At 33.2% G+C, this 15214-nt stretch overlaps 1 protein-coding gene across 1 annotated transcript; it reads right to left on the reverse strand.

Moving 5' to 3' along the window:
• On the reverse strand, positions 1-12559 carry LOC132271349 (protein PELOTA 1). The gene is made up of 16 exons (XM_059772699.1): positions 12272-12559; positions 12049-12131; positions 11001-11076; positions 9166-9240; positions 9029-9085; positions 7711-7756; positions 6205-6280; positions 4091-4166; positions 3946-3978; positions 3753-3821; positions 3431-3537; positions 2404-2476; positions 2179-2217; positions 1399-1493; positions 399-505; positions 1-263 (listed from the first exon to the last, which is right to left on the reverse strand). Exons 1-16 carry the CDS (start codon positions 12320-12322, stop codon positions 190-192), a joined length of 1137 nt encoding a protein of 378 aa, XP_059628682.1. The 5' UTR covers positions 12323-12559; the 3' UTR covers positions 1-189.
• Between the last annotated feature and the right edge of the window lie 2655 nt (positions 12560-15214).

Genomic DNA, 15214 nt, shown 5'->3' on the forward strand with positions numbered 1-15214 from the left:
GAAAAGAAAAATGATGCATTGCTATTAAACATATTATTAGTTACATTACAAATAAATGTTTTTCCACTGCGCAGAAGTTGATCCTACACTCTCATGCATATCATTATAAATAAAATGGAAGATAAACTAAGATACAACAACAAGAAGCCAATTAAATAATAATTAGCTCAATAACCCAAAAATCTTCCGTCACATCTCAATGTCTTCCAGGTCTGGCAGGGGGAAACGAAGGATTGCTGCAATCCCGGTCAGCTGCGCAAGTTCTGTTCTCCCATATGACAATGATTTTAGTGAGGAAATGATATTAACCAGAGTATGATCAAGAGGGCTCTAGAGCACGGAACATCAACTAACACAGAAGAAAATACAGTGATAATGAAGAAAATAAATGCACTTACGCTCTCCTGACACGTGCATAGATGAAAATATGTGAGTGGTGCCCCCTGAAGCTTTGACTGAATTGACCAACTTAACATATTTTTGCCTTGCTGCTATATCAGCACTCCTGGAAGTCAGATGACATTAAGAAGTCTTAACGAAATCTCATAGGATTCCAGAAGGAGAATATATTTACGATCTTAAAGAGGGATTAACAAAAACAAAAGACACTTCTGCAGGAGCTTCATCAAACAATGATGCATGCATAAGTGTCTCTCCGTGCGTGTCTGTGTGTGTGTGTGTGAGAGAGAGAGAGAGAGACTAATTCCACAATAACCATGCAGTTGATAGATTGCAAAAAAAAAATAATAATAATAAATATATAGTATAGTACTACAGAAAGTGAAATATGAGTTGCACTACCTAGATGCATTTAGAGCCTGTGAGCCAAAATGAGTTTGACTTCTTTAAAGTAACAGAAATCCACGTGAAAATGCAATGTATCCAAGTCCAAATAGTACGACTGCTGTACCTTTTGCAATTTATAGTTACATATACTCGCACACAGACGTTCGACTAAAACTTGGACCCTCAACCTCCCTTTAGTAGGGGCGGTTCAACCCCAAGGCAATTAAGGTGGCCGTCTAAGGTTCCAATGGGAAAAAGAGCCCCTTAAAAGTGGGCCCTATTACATTATTTATATAGTTCTTTTAATGTATTAATGACATTTCCTTTTTATTTTATCAATTACCACATACATAATACTACTCTGCTATTGGTCAATACAAGTTGATTTACCCTACAATTTTGTTCTTTTCATTACCTCCTTGTCTCTCAACAATCTCACCTTTTGAGGACTTCTAATTTTTAAATTCTCTCACATATTTAACATTCAAAAGGGCTCATTTAGCAATTTTGCCCTAAGCCTCAAAACTGTATTGAGCTGGTCCTACCCTGTGTAATGTGAAGGAAACAGCAATGAAGCCAACGTTTAGAAGTATAACGGCTGAAGTTACTAACCTGAAGAGTTCGTCAGTGATGAGAAGTGTCTGGACTGCCATTCGTTCATGGGCAACCTCAACATGCTTTGGTCCATAGCATGCACGATCAGGATCCTACATGACCCATAAAAGTCTCAACTACGAACTAAAATAAAAGAAAAATTGCACACAAGGACATATACATATTATCTTATATCTATATATATATATATTTTTTTTTACATTGGTCATTGCTTGGCGGTAACAGTTCGCACTGTTAAGTGTTAAACCCAAGAAAACAGTTTTGAGTAGGAAGACAGCAATTTTGTGCAAATAGTGCCAAAAGTTGAACTGTACAGTGTCCTTCCCAACACTCTCAACTAACAGGGCCAACATTATGTAATGGCAACATATATACAACTACTTAAAACTCTTTTAAAGTGAAAATGCAGCAATTTAATTATAACATGACACCAATGCAAACAATATCCCAGCTGAAATATAATCTGTTGGTCCCTCACGAACAAAATCTCATCAAAGAATTACCCTGTTCTTGATCAATACAAGAATAATGTCAAGCTAGACATAAGAAACTCTAAGAGCTGATGTTTAACCATATATCTGTTGCAAGATACCGTGACATCATCTGATAGTAACCTAGTATCATGGTTTGATCTCGTGAATTATTAAATAATTATAAAATATGAACTTGATTATTATCTACAGAAAAGGATTGTTGTCCAAGGATTCTCAATTGATATCAAGGTCCCAAACAAATATAAATAACAAAGAAATATAGATATGCAGGGAAGAATCTTACATTTGAAAGCATGCTGAAGAAATCCTTTAGAACTTGGACCTAAATAAATTGAAAATAAGAAAAAGCTGTTACTGCCAGGTAAAACAACAACATGAAGAGAGAAAATAATGACAAACATGTTTGGACAAATGACAAGGTCTAAGAAGAGAGAGGACAACAAAATATCCTAACAAACCAAATGAATAATTTAAAAAGAACCTAAACCAAATTGATATGCTGTATTACCTCCTGTGCTGCTTTTGTATCTTTAATCATATTCATTACATTTGGGGCATCCAACACCTCTCTCAAACTATGCCTGTATACCAAATTTTTTATGTTTAGATAATTTTAATACACTTGTACATAAATACTTTGAAAAACAAATAAATATCAATAACTGCCAAAAACTATGACCTATGCAAAGCAGTTACATGTTAGGCAAAAATAAAAAATGAATACAAAACCAAGTCAATGAAAATTCTAAAAAAAGGAAGAAAGTATAGCAGAAATATTAACATAAAGGACAGTAAAAAAAAAAATTATACTCTTAACTTTAAATCGAAATCAACAATTAAGGAAAAAAGCCAACTCGACTCTACTTAACAAAGCCTTGCCCCAGCATTCGATGAAAGAAGCCATAACCACCTTCTTAAAAAAGTATGCTGAGTTTTTTTGGGAGGTGTTTCGTGATTTCTTGAGATACCCCACACCCCAAATAGAATACATCAAAATCTTTGCAAGCTTCGGACCTCCAGAGCTTCTAGTGTATTAATGGGATGCTTGATGCGTACAAACTGCAAACGTAAGTGTCTGCAAATGCATATCCCCAAGAATGCCAATAACAGTTATGCATGTAAAATGAAGATTGATACCGCAGCTACATGGAGTGACTTGTTATGTAGTTAAAAGTGTGCCAAGGACAATGATAAAGCAAAAATAGGCAGATCTAAAATGTCAGAAGAGACAAAGCTGACTACGACTTTACAAGTAGGCATTACATTGAGTTTATTGATAAAAGAAGATCCATATAGACAACCACATAGAGATGACTTAAGCATGTGTGCACACACACTCATGTATTACTACATCAAAGAATCAATAAATGCCTTTTATGTGCCATAAAGATTCAATAACCTCCAATATTTTTTAACTACCCATAATTGCATTCTAAAAATAATGTTCATCATACAACTTAGTCTTTTGAGCACACACACAAAAGGAAAAAAGAAAAAAGCTGAGAGAGAGAGAGAGAGAGAGAGAGCTTTCATACTTGTATCCAGAGGTTGTATGCACTAGAATTATGCGTGATTTATTCTCAATAATAGGTCTCAGTTGTCTCCTTTCCGCCTCCAACAATAAGTGACGATGAAATTGATCCTGAAACATATACAAAATAACTTTCAAATCCAATATATCATTCTCTAATAAAAGTCCGATTTTCTAAATGTTAAGCAAATGCCCATTTGATCCTAAAGTTGACATGTCAAAAGTATTAATACGACAATACCTAGACCACTAAGTTCAGGATTAAACAGAGCTAATTTCATATAAATAAATAAAATAAAAAATTGATAAAATAGATTTATACAGACCTTAGTGAACCCTGGACTTGCAATCACAGCACAGCGGACAACCTTGAAGTCAACATATTTCAGGAAAGCCTAGAACAGATAAATAAACATGTTAAGCATTGCATTCAGAAATAGAAGTGAAATTTGATAGATAGAAAATCAATCAAATAAGTCATACAATAAGCAAAGAAATTAAAACTCGGGATGAGCTCACCTGTAAAACATTCTCGAAGAACTTGCTCAAAGCCTGTAAAGAAAAATATGATTGATGAAGACAAAAACTTTTACATGCTTAGAGAGACAACATTCACTGTCCACACTATATAGCAATTTAAATTTGGCAAGCCTAGGGAACTTACTTTATCATAACCAGCAATAGAAGGTCCATGCTTGCGAGGAATTGGCACTTCTATCCGTGAACGAGTAGTTGTCACACTGTTGACATATCAGCCACAACAGTAAAAAGGTAAACTTCCACAAACTTGAGACAAAATGTTAATAAATAAAATTGAACATATACTGGTAGAAAAAAACTTGTCATGAACAGTTTCTTCATCACAAACTAGAGTTGAACATTCAGCTTCATATTGACTGGCAAGTCTGGCATTTAGTTCTAAGTTTTCATAATATGATAGAATATTTGATGTTCGATTTTAGACCCTGCTAAAGGCCATTCATACACCCTCAATTTTCAATCAATGCACTCCAATTTATACAAGCATAACAAGTCAGTCACTGTTACAGTATTTTTTCCCTTCAATAAAACACACACACAGACACACACATATATATATATGACCGATAACAATACAGTCTTAGCAGTAATTGACATTGCCAAAGAGAATAAATTTGTACATGAAGAATGAGGAATACTAAAAAAGACTACTATAGTTATACCAGTATATGCTATTTTAAACAATCCATTAGGGGTAACATGGAAACTACACAAGTATCACTGTTTTAGACAAATTCAGGGAGCTTTGTGTAGCAATTCACTGGATATTTGAAGTAGGTCCTTGCACCTAAATGAATTTCTGAGTCTGTGATACAAAATAGTTCAATCCAATAATGAACAAAGTTCACTAGAATGCATTCATAATTTGTGAAGAGAATCAACTGCATAACATTCTGTTTACAGAAGCATATTCATTTCGAATCTAGTAGAATGACTAAATCAGATTTTCAAAATTCGAAATGAACCTACTGCTAAAGGAATTGATGGCTGCACTTCTTATTGTCCTGAAGAGGTGATGATTCTAGTAATCGCTTCTCTTTTACAAAGTTCCATTTAATATCTACTCTGAGAAAAGCCTGAGAATGACGTGGAAAATGCTTGAATGTTACTTAATAAAAAACATTTATAGTGCATGTTTACCTCTCTTTCAATCAGAGAAGTGTTTCTTGAGATTCTGTTACACAAACACAAAATATAATCTCCAACCAAACAAGGTTTTTGCTGTCCAAACTCTAGAACGAGGTAAAGATACCATGGAGAACTTATGACCATGTCAATTTAGAACTAAAAGGACGTACAGATTACACCTAAATTGGAAAATGGTAGACATTCTTTTAGTTCAACAACACTTTTATTGATCCAATCCAAATCAATAGAAGCTTCCTGATTTTTAAAATCTCGTAAGTCTGGCAGTAATGAGAGACTGATTGTCTCCCATGCATAACTGCAGCCATAGTTTCTGGGGGTAAAGTGCAAGGTAACAAATTTAAAACCTAAGGGGTAAGGCACAAGCCTATTTGATTTTTTAAATTTTTAAAATTTAAATAGTTATAAGAAGTAACGTAAGATAGAAAGACAAAGCAAGATAGAGGAACCAATAAATAACTAACTTTAATATATATATATATATACACACACACACACATGCAGACATATATATTAGAGATATTTGGGAGAATTAGCATCATTGGATAATATTGTCTACATTTTGCCTGATACTTGATTATATAAAGGATCTATCTGATTCTGGGGAATTCAAACAGGTGGAACATGAGTTTAACATGATAAGCCATAAATGCACATTCAACACATGATATCGTATTCGTTGAACAGACATGAAATGTAGATTTCCCCTTGGAAACAAGAAGCTTCTTAATGAAAATACAATATTTATTCTATAAAATATTAACTATATTATAATTGTTAAACAAATTAACTCAAAAATACAATGTCATTGTCCTAAATAAATGCTTAATGTGCCCTCAAAATTCTATGATGGTATTCTGTCACATATACAGAATGTGTGTTTCTACACAACAATGGTGCAAATGTTTTTTTTTTTAATTGTGTAGCAACTGTTATAACACAGTACAAGATAGCACATTAAGGGAAGTGCATGATCAATGAACATTGTAGATATATAAACAGACAGTCATCACACCTCAGTTACACAAATACCTTAAAGCATATCATAAGGTAATTCAATAATGAATCACATTCATGAAAGAATTATGCTACCTTTTACCAATTAGGAAGATCTGTCCCAATCCTTCTTGCATTAAAACCACCACTAGATCAGCACTTGCAGAAGGATCTGAAAGTAGGAAAGAGTCAAATTGATGATGATGAGAGTTAAATCCATAACCTTTTTAATACAAAATAAAAAAATAATGATCAATTTAGCATCAACGTAGTAAAGGCGTTTCCTAGGCAGTCAGTCGCCTAGGTATGACCCCGCCAAGATAAACTAACCAATGCTTACAATAGACCTCAGCTAAGCAATGCCAGCCCATAGTTGTTAAAGGCTCAAGGCGCACTAAGGCACCCAGTTCTCCTGGAGCCCGAGGCAAAAGTCACAAGATGAGGCCGGGCCTGGCTGAAGCGAGGCGCAAGTTGAAAAACAGAAGAGAGCACCCCACAGTCCACTTTGTTGCCTGGGTTTTTGTTGACAATGGTGGTCTACAGCCTCTAAGAGCACCCCACAGTCCACTGCCAAACACATGGAGTCCTCCCCCCACATACAATTTCTGGGAAATTCCTTGGGGGGGGCTTCTAGGGGGTCTGCCCATCTTACTTTTGTCTTTCACTTCAGCTGGTATGACTATTTTTAAAATTCTAATAATAAAAGCTTAGTGCATGGTAACGTCCTTGATTTGCTATTATCTCTTGTTTTATGTCCAGTGTAGCATTATTGTCTCCTACACCTTTTCCTAGTTTAGTTAATGACTTCCTTGATATATTTGAGTTAAACCACCGCATATAGATGACAGCTTTACCACCGTGGCTTTCATTGACAATTCAGAGGAATATCTGTATTGTAAATTTTGAAGCTCTCATTTTTAAGGTTTTTTTCCTCAACTCTTACCCTTATTATATACACCACACCAATGGTATCATTCTACAAATATATCATCATATACTCAGGAAGCTTCCAAGCTCTGAAGTGCAAAAAAATAAGTTGACTAAATAGAAAAAGTACATTCTCTCTTAGTTCCACGAAACATTTGAGTAGAAAATTATGCTATAACATTTAAAAGAAAAATTCTTTGAATTTAACAAACCAAAAATGCTTCTTTTATTACTACTATTATTGTTTTTTCTTTGTTAATGTCTAAAGATGTCAAAAGCATATTGAGGGAAAATGTTCTATCAAAATCTCCAATCAAGCATACTGCATACTAGATATGCAACACCTTATAATTTCAACCACCATTTCAACTACTAATCCTAAACCATTATGATTAAGGACATTCAGATCAGATAGAGTTTCTGCCATTTTAAACACGATTGAACCAAACACTAGGTCATGTCAACAGGCTGAGTCCACCAAAGACATTTCTAAAATAACCAACTTCAAATTCTTTTTTTCGAATAGTAACCAACTTCAATTTTCACCAGATGAATAAATTGGGGCCATTCACAGCAAAACTGATATCTGATTCTAATACATTTAAATGATGATAACAGTTTTGTATACTCCCAGTAATGGAACCGGAATAAATTTACAGAACCAAAATGGCATACCTGAAGCTTGACGGAGTACATCTAACGCAAGTGAGTCCCAAATTTCCTAGAAAATTTGACAGCAACTCATGTCAGCAAAAAGATATGCATTTCATAAGTCATGAGGAAAATTGCTCCATTTAATGACAAATGGTGATAAAATTGAATTTCAATTGGCAACATAATTTTGAAGTCATTATCACTATAATAAAAAATAAAAAAATAAAAAATAAAAATAAAAAATAAAAATTCCAGCCTTAGAAAATGAAATGAAATCACAATCCAACAAACTACGAATAAGACGAAGAGCAATGAGGTGCAACTGTTAAGTAGTGAAGATCTCTGTTGAACAAAAAATTACATAGGTAATATCAAAGGAGGCATCCCATGAGACTTGCATTACAGTAGTCTAAGACATTTAATGATAAGGTGAACTCAAGGAAGTAATAAGATGGAATCACCTCCTTCAATCAAACAACATTACAGTGATATATTCCTCCGAGTAAAAGCTTGACTGAAGTAAGGGATGACATAATATGACTAACTGAAATTCAGAATCTCTTGAAAAAGTCAATCTTTGATTCTAATGACTCGGATTACACAGTAAGCATTGGTATTTGTGCCCTTATGACCATATGAGCATTCTTGCACACCACTTCCCAACTCTCCCACAACCCAAACCAACAGACTCATCCCCCCAACCCTGCATGAAAAGGAAAGGCCCCCAAAGGGGAAAATAAATGGTAGAACAAACCTTACTACATTACTATTTTCCCTCAAAACAATGTGCATCCATAATGTCACCTAAAGAGCCAATATATCATGTACATCTCTGGGTAACAACTTTCAACCAATGAAAGGGCAAGCAAACAATGAGCTAACATAACTACATAGAGCTAACAACACAATGTAAATCCTATTTAACTGGAAATGTGAAGTTTTACAAATATCTTTGAATGAAATGAAAATATGAAACTGCATATTTTCAGTCAAGCACAAACTTTGTTGGTTAAAAAAGACCACAGCATAACTGTTGCAACGTGCCTCATTACTAGATATGAAGTGCAATCGAAAAAACAAAATATTACTATGTAGTAAAAACAATACCAAGCATAAAGCTAACTTACAAGGCATTCCTTTCAACGAATACCACGCAAAAATAACATAAAGCATCAATTCCAACAAAATATTAACAATATCAAAATCCAAATTAACAGGAGATGTACTGTATCATGGATGTTTTAAACATATCACTTAAGACAATGAAGTGGATATAGAAAGGACAAAATATTAGCGATTACAGATCTTCTTTTTCCTTTTTCTTTTCAGGAAAGCGTACCTTTCTTAGCACAAAAGGTCGATGAAGATCAATTTCTAGAGTGTGAAATGCCCCTATCTGCAATAAGATGATAAATTCATGTAAGAATCAAAAAGCTATTCAGCTATACTTCTATTGATTTGGAAAATTATACCTACCTTAACATGTTCGTTTTCCAGGATGTTCTTTCCACGTATGCGCAAAACAGCCCCTTCTTTGTCATAATCCACAGACTAAAAATTCATAAATTAGGACACATCATAGAAGTAAAACAGGCAGAGCTCTTAAAAGTAAGCACTAAGAATTATATGCATCAACCAACTAACTAGCTGTGAGAGAAATAAGCTATCAAAAAATCATTATCGACTAACCACATAAGTGAAGAAGGATAAATCAGATCTCACGTGTGGCCATGAATAAAAGAAATGCAAACCTGTTTAGAATTTCTTGCGCCCTTAGAAGACACTTGACAATTCAAGATTTTGAGATAGAGTCAAGAGTAAGGAAAAAGAAAAGGAAGAAAACACCTAGTCCCAGCCAGCCGTTCCAAAAAATTCTGTCCAGAATCAAGCCCAGCCCCTTCAATCAAGCCCAGTACTAAGCCCAGAATTCTAGCCTTTCTGGGCCCTCCTTTCTGAAACTTTTTCTATTTTCTGTTACTGTACCCTATTCTTTAAATTTATTATTAAAGCACCGCATATCAAATTATGCCATGCACTACACTAAATCGGTTTTCATTTCAAATAACTTTTAAGCTCTAAGCTCCTAAAGAACAAACCCTCGATGCAATCTACACACCACACTTATTTTACAAAACACTAGCCCCCAACTACCCTAGGAAGCACGGACACTCCAAAATGGGCGAAGAATCCGTGTCCGACACGTGTCGAACACGCCAAAAAACATGTCTGGAATTTTTTTATTTTATTTTCGGACACAGCTCGGACACGGCACGGACACTTTGCGAACACGGACACGGACACAGACACGGCACGGACACTTCTGGAAATTTTTTTTTTTTTTTTTTGAATGCTGATATGTTCTTTTTTTTGTTTTGTACTACCCTTTTGGTATTGTAAGTGGTAAAAGTCCTAGGTCAAATGATGGATGGGAATAGATTATAGTACACTGACTTGGTTTTTGTATCTTTTTTGGGGACTAGCCTTTAGGTTTTTGTGAATGTTAAGTGCTAACAGTAAAGTCCTGAATGTTAAACAGTCATGAATGTTAATAGTCCTTTTTTGTCTATGCTTTTGTATTTGGAGTAAAGTTGCAATGATGATTAAATGATACTAGTTATTATTCTAATGTCTTGTTTTTTTATTTGGTTTTATAACTCTGCAACATTGTTCTTTTATAGTTTATTAGTTATGAGTTATGATTTGTGTTTTTTTTTCATTATGAGGTTGATAAAAAATAGTAACACTCGGTAATTTTTAAAGTACTACATTATATATATATACTATTCGCCGTGTCCGTGTCCTAATTTTTTTGGATTTGCCATGTCGCCGTGTCGGTGTCGTGTCGTATCCATGTTCGTGCTTCTTAGCAACTACCAGTTTGTTAACTCCAACTTTAAAAACTCTCCATTTTCTCCTCTGCCATGCCCTTTTTCTTCTTTCTTCTTTTCTGTCATTTCATACCACCCACCCACACACTACTTTTTATGATAAGAAAAATCTGTTACATAATTCCTTAAATCCATTACTTAACAAAGCTTTCCTGATTGTATTTTCCTATCTGATTTTGGAAAGAAGAATTTTTTTTTTTTTTCTTTCTATATTTTGACAGATCAATTTTTGTGTACAAATAAAGATTAATTGACTTCGTAAATTATTAAGTACTTGGTCTATAAACAATTCTAACATAATTTTTCAGTACCAATCAAAACAAAAATAAGCTGCCAATGTGGAATTGTACCTCATTCTCTCAGACAATAAGCTAGAAAAAGATTATATGAAAAAAACTGCTAAAGCTTTTAACCTTGTCTTACCTCCACATTTATTTCCAGTTTCAGCTTCACGCGTTCCGCATCTCTTCCTCCAGAAGCTGCTTCTCTTAAAACTTTCCTGTAAAAAGTGAACCAATGATTGTGATATCCGCTTGTACAAAACATGCATGGAATTTTACTACCTGCCCAACAATTAAACTATTTTTTCCATGTGGAGATTTAGAAAGAATCTTCCAATTTTTTGGTTCACAATCAAGATCTCATCCACGTTTCTAACCATAAGAATGGATAAATTTATTTTTTAAGAGAGAAAAGAAAAAGAAAATAAAGTATGAATCTCATCAAAAGGGAAGCAGTTCAAAATATAACTTTTTTTATGCACCTTGAAAATCTCATATGAAACAGCAGCATATACATTCAGTTCCACATAACGATGTTACATTTGAAGGTATCTAATGCTTATTTGAATATTTCTAATAAGGCATGTCAAAACAGCTACTATCTAATCATGATCTGATGTACACTGTCAATACCAGGATGATCACCCATATTGCGGACAATTACCCATTTTCACTTGATATAATTTTGAATGAGATTACGTTCTTGTTCATATCACAACTGAAAGTTCGGAGACCATACTGAAAGTAATGGATTTCACTGTCCACGTCATTTTTCGGGTCTGTTAAGATTATCATTTTAATTTGTTTGAGTCTGTGTCACTCTGTGAAATATGTATAAAGCCATTTATCAAGTTAAATTGATTAATCTATTTTTAGCTAGATTTCTGAATTCTAATAGTTCCAATTAATGCCACTTTTTGTTTGAAAATAATTTTCAATAATGAGAAGCTATTTGCTTTCTTGGGTCCCAAGGTATTAAATTTCTGGAATTTAGTTTACCCAATTATCTCCTTTTCCCTGAATCCCTCCACAACCAAACTACTCTTTAAATTTCAAACTGTATCAGCATAACCCATAAACAATTTTGATGCAAAATTGTGCCTTTCACTATATATGTTGTGGATAGCAATACACAATTCACCTTCAAATATACAGAAATAGATAAAGGGAGATATAAAAAGACAACACACCTGACTGTAACAGCTAGGACTGTGTCACCTACAGCTATCAAGTTATAAGCCACCCATAAATCATCGGATTCTTGTGGAATCATCTGCATCCACCAATTCAAAAACACGAAAATCAAAATTCAATCCCAACCCAAAGCACAAAATCAAGACTTTTTTTCCCTTTTTTCAAAATAATAATAATAATAATAATAACAAAATAAAATAAAATCCACAAAAATCTCACCTTGACACTGCCAGGCCCATCACGAACCAGGTCTCTACGAACGATCTTCATTTCGAACGGAGGAAAGAAGAAGATTACAAAACCCTATCTACCTTTACAAAACCCTATTTGATTCGCCTGGTTTAGTAAACAAATCTCCATCTGGGAAAGGATTCGACACATAACATATGCGCAGAGAAAGTAAATCTCCACCTCGTTTAGGAAATAACTTAGTTCTGGTTTAGGAAATATCCACCGTGGAAACTATTCGACGTGTTGGCCATGGATCCAGAGAGGACCGGCCCGTGAGCCTGATCTTGGTCTTACGGATACGAATACGGATACAGGATAATTGTGTGATTAAAATAATATTTATATTCTTATATACCAGCTTTTAAAATTAGTGTGAAAAAATTAGGAAAAAGAAGAAGTTAAAGTTTGGTTTATAATCCTATTTGGTTTATTATAATGTTTATTTAATTTATTTGGGAGGAAACACGGATACATAATACAATACGATATAATAAGGGTACGATAATACGACAAATTTTAAATATTCGTAATACGAATAAGATTTTGAATTTGGGATAAATCTCAAATATTCAAGGTACGGATAGGATCTTGAATTTGGGCAGCCAAAGGAATATGTTGAAGACAATATATATATATATATATATATATATATATATATATATATATAATTAATTTTTTATCTACAAATTTTTTTGATGACTTCTAGTCTGTTTTATTTATTCGCATAAAATTAGGGATTGAATCAAGACCTATCAAATTAAGACAATCAATTTGTACATAAATTTGAATTTTGAGTGATTTTTGTAGTTGAATTTTAATGATAACACTGGAAAGTTATAGTAGTTGAAATTGATTGATAAATAGATGTCTCACTCTATAAAATCAAATGCAATTGGACGACCTTTAATTTAGGCATGCAAGACCCAAGTGTCCAAGTACTGACCAGGTGAGTTGGGAATCATCACTACAAACTACATGGAGTTACTAATTATTTTTATTTTCTTATAATATATTTTTTATTTTTTAAAAATTTACTCTCGGTTCCAAGAATTTTTATTCTTATAATTCTGGAAAATAAAATAACAATAGATTTGGAGGAATTTTGGATTTTTTAAATAAAAAGTAATGCTTGGTCTCATGATAAAAACATAAGTTGAATGTCATGCAACCATTTTTACAGTTTTGAAGGGGTAAGGATAGAGGAATCCTAACAAATAAAAAAAAAAAATTAAATATATATATATATATAATGGACCCGCGAAAATTGTATTCTAATTACTGCCAAAAGTTATACCCAAAGTTTCATTATGTGATGAATAATAGTTTTTGTGTGTGTATAGTTAATCTTGATGATCAACTAATGTTATTATTTACATCATGGTTGTTTCTAAATACAACTATACAACACACTTACAATTTTTATTTATATTTTTAGAAACACATCTTTCTATAATCCTCTATATTCCATCACAAATTATACTAACAGTACAATGTGATTATTTTGAAAACTTACACATTTTGTTTTAACATTCAACACAATTATTTCGAGGATGTCAACAACTTATTTTTACGGTATAATGAATTAATTTTGAGAATTTCAACACACTACTTATTTCGATAACAACTTATTTTTACGGTATAATGAATTAATTTTGAGAATTTCAACACACTACTTATTTCGATAACATTAGTTGTTACTTCATTGACTTCAACACATTTATTTGTCGTTATTTTTAAGATTGAATTGAAAATAGTATTTTACTCTTTAATTTTGATTCTTATAAAAATTAATGAAAACTTTTTTCGTATGCGTTTTTTTTTTTAATATAAAAAATTCAACACTCACATTTACAATGCACAAGCTTAATTATTTCCAAAACAAATGCAACACTTTTACATTCACAATCCAGCGCACTTTAAAACTAAAAGTGTAACATAATTATTTTCCCTATTATTTATTCAATACACATTATTTAACACATTTAGTCAGAGAATTGTTATTATTTATTTTTTTATTATGACAAGACATACACCACCCATCACTTATTCTCGTGGACTTGAACTCTTTACCTTTAATGGTAAGAAAGCATTACTAGACTATTGTCTTAGTAATATATAATAATATTTTATTAAATAAATTCAATAGTTACACAATCCATTTATGTGAGTGGGATATCATGTGGTGGTCTTGCTGTACCACTCACATAAACGAGATTCCATAAGTATTGAATTCGATTCATAAATTATTATTCTATTATATTTTAGATATCAACAATTTCAATCATTTAATTATAATGAATTGTAAAGTAAAGTTCAAATCCTTTTCAACATAATTGATTATAGCAGTTCATCACGATTACTCACAATATATCTTAAGGTGTTATTGAGGATGCCAAAAATGGCATGGGTCGGGCCGGTCCAGATTGCCAAAATCGAGTCGGGTAAGTGATCCAGGTCCGAACCAAGCCCTCGCAAGTCAGGCCCAGGAATGGAAGATCATGACGGAAGCCCGATCAAAAGAGTTACGCCCATCATCAAGAAGAGCCCAAGAAGAAGCTCAGCGCAAGAAGTTAGTTAGGAAGCTTCTGGAAAGTTTGTAATAGTCTATAAATAGACGAAAAATATAGGAAAAAAGGGAAAAAAAAAATCTTAAAGTGTAGAGTTACTCTGTCAAAATAGAGAGAGAAATTTCTTGCATCTTCAGTTATTTTTTCTAGGCTGGATTCTCACGTGTGACTGAGCTTAGCAGTTGATTGCTTCGTAACTAAATTTTGTTACACTAGAGTGCTATTACAGCATTGGATTCCACCAAGATAAAATGGCACATTAAAATTTATTGGGAGTTAGTATCACTTCGAAACTCTCGGCAGACATAGTTTGAATTTTACCCTCTCTGTCCCATTTTAAATGTCAACTTTGGAAATACCCGTT

The sequence above is a fragment of the Cornus florida genome, unplaced genomic scaffold (assembly GCF_030987335.1).
Source record: "Cornus florida cultivar Cherokee Brave unplaced genomic scaffold, ASM3098733v1 CherokeeBrave_3.0.0_Hap2_Chr08, whole genome shotgun sequence".
NCBI classification, from domain to species: domain Eukaryota; kingdom Viridiplantae; phylum Streptophyta; class Magnoliopsida; order Cornales; family Cornaceae; genus Cornus; species Cornus florida.

What these genes read in the sequence shown, in the direction of transcription:
- LOC132271349 (XM_059772699.1), bottom strand. Translation starts at nt 12,322, where the DNA reads ATGAAGATCGTTCGTAGAGACCTGGTTCGTGATGGGCCTGGCAGTGTC. An exon ending in TCTTCGAGAATGTTTTACAG is followed by an intron (nt 3,822 to 3,945) that starts GTGAGCTCATCC and finishes TATCTGTTCTAG; the next exon opens with GCTTTCCTGAAATATGTTGA. An exon ending in TATGCACGTGTCAGGAGAGC is followed by an intron (nt 264 to 398) that starts GTAAGTGCATTT and finishes ATGGGAGAACAG; the next exon opens with AACTTGCGCAGCTGACCGGG.